Source organism: Bos indicus, chromosome 1 (genome assembly GCF_029378745.1).
Source record: "Bos indicus isolate NIAB-ARS_2022 breed Sahiwal x Tharparkar chromosome 1, NIAB-ARS_B.indTharparkar_mat_pri_1.0, whole genome shotgun sequence".
Classification (NCBI taxonomy): domain Eukaryota; kingdom Metazoa; phylum Chordata; class Mammalia; order Artiodactyla; family Bovidae; genus Bos; species Bos indicus.
In genome coordinates this window covers 19,422,074-19,428,450 of record NC_091760.1, presented here as the reverse complement: position 1 = coordinate 19,428,450, position 6,377 = coordinate 19,422,074, and the positions used below count along the sequence as shown (strand labels likewise).

Genomic DNA, 6,377 nt, shown 5'->3' with positions numbered 1-6,377 from the left:
ACCTTCTTGTTATGACCTTGTTTTCCCTTTCTCTGACCATTGCCCAGAGAGAACACCTTTTACTAGGACAGTTCATGATTGTCTACTGTCCCTTCTCTCTGAACTTTCAGGGTCACTCCCACCTACATGGGAGTGACCTATGTATGCCGATGCCTTTTTAGTCCATCAGTAACAACTATTCACTCAGGTCTAGCCCAAGTCTCCTTTCTTCCATAAAACAGGTATGAACTGATGGATCTCTTCTTTCAACTGCTTGAAACTTTTCTATTCCTTTTGACTATACAGACCCATGTAAGAATGTGTGTGTGTGTGTGTGTTTGTATAAATTTATATAAATTTTTTCTTTCTGAATAAATCAGTAGATTTTGTGGGGTGAGCTATATTGAAGTTTGTACTTTGGAAGTGATCCAAGAGATTAAAGCTGTGGAACAAATGCATTTATTCTACATTTTTGGCCTTGTAATGGGCAATCAGCTGTGTCTAAATAAGCTTTGGACATGTTAGAAATACCCACTATAAACACATCTGTCAGAGAAAACCCACGTTTGTAATACTTGTATCTCTTTGACATGATTGATAATTTTTGTAAATCCAAAAAAATGCCAGCTTGAAATAAATGGACTGTGATATAATAATCCAAGTAAAAATGATGTGATGAGAGAAAGACAATGTTAATTATTTTAGCTTTTATTTTGATGCAAGGGCAATATATAAACTTGTGCTAGTTTTCTGTTTAACTAGCTTATTTGAGAGGATTGTACAATCAGTTTAGTCCAGGCTTGTGACATGAGCTTACAATAAATATATTTTATTATGGGGAAAATATTAAGGATGTGCTCAAGATGGATTGAAAATGCATTTGGATAGAAAAACAGCAAAATGATTGAGATGCTGATAATAGTGACCTATCCTGGAATTAGATAACTTATAACAATCTATTTCAAACAATACCCTACTTTGTGTAAAAGTTTATTTCACGTCTCTTCCTAACTTTGCTTAAACATTATATTACATGATTTAAAATATAATTTCTTTAAATAAGAATACGATAAAAATAATGATTAAGAACAAAGGAAATAATGATGTCTGTGAAAGAGTAACTGTTGACAATAAAATCAGAATTTATTATTTTATAGTTACTTTGTATTGTAAAAATTAGTTTTTGCTTTTTTTTTTTCCTGTAGCATTTCAGTGCCTTAGGTAAGAATCAAGACTTTTATAAATTATTATTTTTTTAACTCTCAATTTCCATGCTTCTTAAAGTGAAATGGGAAAACTGCCTGATTTTCATCTTTGTTTCTGGAAACACTCTAATGTAGAAAACTTTGTATCCACTCTGTGAACCTTGGCACCCGGGCATACACCCCTGGGCGATTAGGCAGTGCACATTGATATCCAAATGACGTCACGCCAGCCAGGAGCCATCTGTTGTTTTCTTGGCACATGAGTGGTCCGCCTGAATCCCCCTAAACAGTAAATTGCCAAAGAAAATCATCGATGTGTGGTCAATTGATATAAATACATATATAATTGTTTAGCAAATAAATCCAAAACTGAAGATCAAAAATATGATTTCATTGCAAGTCAACTATGAATAGTCTCATCGTCACACTAGATCAAGAATGAGAACCTTTAGCTGGTCAGTAAGGATACAGAAACTGTGACAACTAAAACAAAATTTGTGTGTAATTTTTTGTGATTCACTTTTATAGCAAGCATTCCCTTTAATTACGGCATTTTAATGGGTACCAAGAAACTTTCCTGGGAAATCCCATGGACAGAGGAGCCTGGTGGGCTACATTCCATGGGGTCTCAAACAATTGGGCATGACTTAGGGACTAAACAACAAAGACACTTTCTAAGGCACAACTCTGAGAGCATCCCAATCAAAATATATGTTAAAAGCTAATCTTTTTATTAAAGGAGATATTGATTTATCCTAAGTATTATGAGGGACTTTGTGGAAAGACAGTCATTCCACATTATGTGCTTCAGGATGACTAAGAACTCACACATAAAATTGATTTTAGTTCTCTTGAGTAGCATTAGGTTTTGGTATTAGACAAGCATAATCAGATTTGAAAAAGTAATATTTCAATGGAAATAGGTACATTTATAATATAATTTCTAGTGACAGGTACACATGTTTTCATCTGAGATTTTAATTGATGAAATGTCTGTAATTTTAATAAATATTAATTATAGCAATTCCTAGTTATTTACATAGTTTATTTACACATGACTGTTCCTGTGTAATGGAAAGGAATGTAATGCAAATGTATAATACCATTATTTAATGACAGAGAATTGACAAATATTTTCCCACATTAATGTGAAACATATTTTAATTAGCCTTTCCTTTTTTATATTTATGAAGGAACATAAACCCCTGTATGCTGTGGTTGAAATCACTGGTACAATAGAATATTTCACACAAGCTTATTTAAAAAATTATCCTGAGAGATTTTTTGCCTGATTCTTGATTACCTTTGAAGCCTACATATAAGGGGAAAAAATGTATTTAGAAAATCACCCTTTCTCTCCTGGGTGCAGAAGAGCATAAGTCATATTGGCAACCACTGGTTACTTTCTTTTCTAAATGTAACAAATGCACTCAAGTTGTTTGAAGGCAGAGCTTATGATTTGATTAATACTTCTACATCCTCAACCCTTAGTCCATAATATAGGTTCAGAAATATTTATGGAACAGTGTCAATTCAAGATAAGAATAAATACTGACTCTAAGTTATATGAGACTTATAAATTAGTAAAAATAAACTCCAACTCTTTGGGTACTTTCAAAAGGACTCATTTGGTTTTCTTCATATTTTCAAAATAATTTTCTAATAGATGGTAGAATCCAGATGTTGATTACATGAACAAGGATTTTAAATTACCCAGCACAGACTGGCTCATTTGCAATTATTTGAAGAATCCATCAGCAGGCTTGAGGCCAAACAGCTGGGTGGTCCGTCTGGTTGAGAGACCTACGTCTGGGGCTATTTCTTCCCATCATCAAACTGCACCATGTCAGTTCCACTGTGTAACTTCTCTTTGCCTTTATTTTCTGATTTATTCAATGAAGGTATAATCTTCTTCCACTATCTCTGATGTGTGTAACTACTTCAAAAATATGAATAAAGGTTCAGAACATAAGGGCTCAGCTGGTAGAGATCCACCTGTATTGTGGGAGACCTGGGTTTGATCCCCAAGTTGAGAAGATCCCTGGAGAAAGGGAAGGCTACTCCAGTATTCTGGCCTGGGGGGTTGCAAAGAGTCGGACACGACTGAGTGACTTTCAATTTCACTTTCAGAACATAAAGTATTAACCTAAAGTGTGTTTCCACTGAGATGCTATATTTGTGAAGAAAACAAAAATCACTAACTTCTATGACTGAGAATCTGAGTATGAGGATTAGAGACCATTTTTGTTTGGGGTAGTGGTTCTTAAACCTTGGGTTGCATCAGAATCACTCCGGGGGCGGGGGGGCTTGCTCACACATACATTGCTGGACTTCCGCCTCTAGAGTTTCTGACTTAGTGGCTCTCGGGCAGAGCTAAGAATCTGCACCTATAACAAGTATTTGGGTGATGCTAATCTGGATTGGAGGCCACACTTTGAAAACCAGTTTATAGAATAAGGATCAAAATAGTTGGCAGAACAGGTTTGCTCTTTGTATGTCATTCACTTAGTTTTACAGGGACTTTTGACAGCTAATCACGGTGCCGTAAAATGCAAACAATTGTTTAGCAAGCACAAGCCTTTGGGAAACCGGAAGATATTCAAGAACGTGTGAATGACTAATAAGACAAATTCTTCACCACTAGAGGGGAAGAATATAATGTTTTGAAGAACTTAAATGATGTACCAATAATAACATAGGCATAATTTAAAATAATGTATCTTTGTTTAATCAATCTTCCTGTTTAACACAATATTAAAGTTGAACAAAGAAAATCATGTAATTCTCTTAGTATAGATTGAGTGGCTTTAACTAGAATGTGATCCCAGTTTTAACAAAATCTATTCACTTGAATAAATAGTATCTTAAAAAAAGAAAATCATGTAATCTCCAGACTATCAATTCCTCAATCATGACAATATTATGTTACAAAGAATTGTCTTGTGTGGGAGCTTTCTTACTTGCTAATGAATAACACACTTGACTCTCTAGAAACCAGAGCCAAACAGATTTCAGAGATCTGGCATGAGTTACTGGCTTAATGTAGCCCGAGCATCGATAGCATCAGCGGTCATACTTTCTACCTCATGTGTGAGGGGGTCCGCTACACAACCCCCATTAACTCTAATTGAAGGTGTACTGCTGATTTCTCTTCTAAACAATAATTATATAAATCTCCCTCTAAGTGGCAATGTATCTTACCTTTAGCACACTCATCATTTTAAAGGGTAGTAGACATCAGAGATAATTTTTAAACAAGAATGCAATCCTATTCATCTTGAATGTGCAAGTGTTCATCAAAGCAGAGTAAATGTAAAACTAAGCTGAACATTTAAGATGACATGAGACATGGACTCAACTAGAGGACACATATGGATCTACCAGCTTAAGTGTCTAAGAAAGTCTTGTATCAAGTCAGATTATTATGACATATGTATTAATACGTGTTCATGTATATAACAAGTTATTTACACCTTAACAAAGTGAAGCCATTTCTGCACTGGATAAATTGCTACATTTTCATTTGTGAATTATTCATTGGCTCAATCTTGCTATCACGTTTAATCTAAGCCAGTAGATGTTAATACATTAATATTTTATTAATTTTCAAATATAGCAAACATGGGCTTCCCTGGTGGCTCAGATGGTAAAGAATTTTGCAATGCAGGAGAACTGGTTTGATCCCTGGGTTGGGAAGATCCCCTGGAGAAGGGAATGTCTACCCACTCCAGTATTCTTGCCTGGAGAATTCCATGGACAGAGGAGCCTGGCAGGCTTCAGTCCATGGAGTCACAGAGTCAGACATGACAAACCCTCACAATCCTGTTATCAGATTTAATCTAATCCAGTAGATGTTAATGCATTAATATTTTATTAATTTTCAAATATAGAAAACATGCCACAAAATTTATTTACACTCTTACAATAACAATTTTTACTCTTTTTGAGTGCCTACTTAGTGCCTTACATGTGTTACTACTTTCAAAACTCTATTTAATCATACCTATGTGACTTGCCCACTCTCACTGGTAGGTTTTACAGCAAGGGTCAAATAAGTAGTTTGAATGTGGAATCCATGCTCTCATGGTTATTTCATGCTGTACCTGAGAATTAATTAAATTCTAAAATCTAGCAGAATTTACTTTGTATTTGTTGAGTGTATGTAGATTTCCTAGAACTGATAGATGGCTACATTATTTCCAGGTGGTAAGATGATTTTGTTTTCCATGAGGGTTATTTTGTGGGTAAGAATTTTCTCTGAAAGTCACACAAGTCAAAAGCTAATGATACTTCAAATACCTTGCATGCTCTCCAGCTTGGTTTTCATCCAGAAATTATTTTGGGTGACTGGATACCTGGACCAGACTCTGAATAAGGGTTGAGAGTGGGAGAAGTATTGGCTAAATTTGGCCTACAGATCTGTTTTGTTTGTATTAGGGTTTTTTTTTTTTTTTTTTTTAAGAATTGGAAATCTGAAAGTAAATGCTTCTAACTAAGGTGTACCTCTCCAGCCCACCCACCCCTATAGGCCCACTCTATTTCACTTGGCATTTGGACACATTCTTATTTTATGCCTAGCCTCTAAAAACATCTGATTTGTAACTCTTGTTGTTAAAATTAGCTTTGTTTCTGACTTGCTCAGGTCTACCCTGGAGGACTATTCAGATAAGCCACAAATAAAAGTGAAAAGTCACAGTTTTGTAAAAGAAGAGATACTTAAGATCCTGGTGAGTTCTGTACTCCCTGGTCATAATGAATGATGAGCTCATCATGTAGCAATGCTTTCTTGAAATTGAAGGTGAGCAGTTTTACATATTTACCTGACAAGAATCTACCCCTCCTGCTTCGTAGCCTGCACACACCATATTTTCCGTAATGTTATATTCTGGCATCTGTTGTTGACATTTCTCATTTGATAGAAGGGGAACGTCAGCTTCTTGCAGTACGTCTGCAGTAGAACCTGTTGGAGATGGATAATGCAGCCAGCCAGTCAGAAGTGATCAACATGCATCAGCGAATGAGCCACCATCAGTCTTATTTATTTCAACAGTTCCCTCTCATTACTGAGTACTGTGTGCATAAACAATGAAACTAAATGCTAAACCCTGTACTTTAAAGCACGTAATAAAGCCCATCTGCGGATTTTGCCAAATGAGTGACAGTAAAGCACTTTCTTTAGTTCCCAAGGGTTAG

At 35.5% G+C, this 6,377-nt stretch overlaps 1 protein-coding gene across 2 annotated transcripts in view; it reads right to left on the bottom strand.

The window, feature by feature from the left end:
- Positions 1 to 1,186: 1,186 nt before the first annotated feature.
- TMPRSS15 (transmembrane serine protease 15) overlaps positions 1,187 to 6,377 on the bottom strand; it is a 142,393-nt gene continuing 137,202 nt past the window's right edge. For both annotated transcript variants that reach the window (XM_019961132.2, XM_019961208.2), the window contains 2 exons: positions 6,005 to 6,144; positions 1,187 to 1,466 (listed from right to left, as the gene is read on the bottom strand). In XM_019961132.2, coding sequence (XP_019816691.2) covers positions 1,311 to 1,466; positions 6,005 to 6,144 — 296 coding nt within the window. In that variant the 3' untranslated portion in view covers positions 1,187 to 1,310. The remainder of the gene's footprint in view (positions 1,467 to 6,004; positions 6,145 to 6,377) is intronic.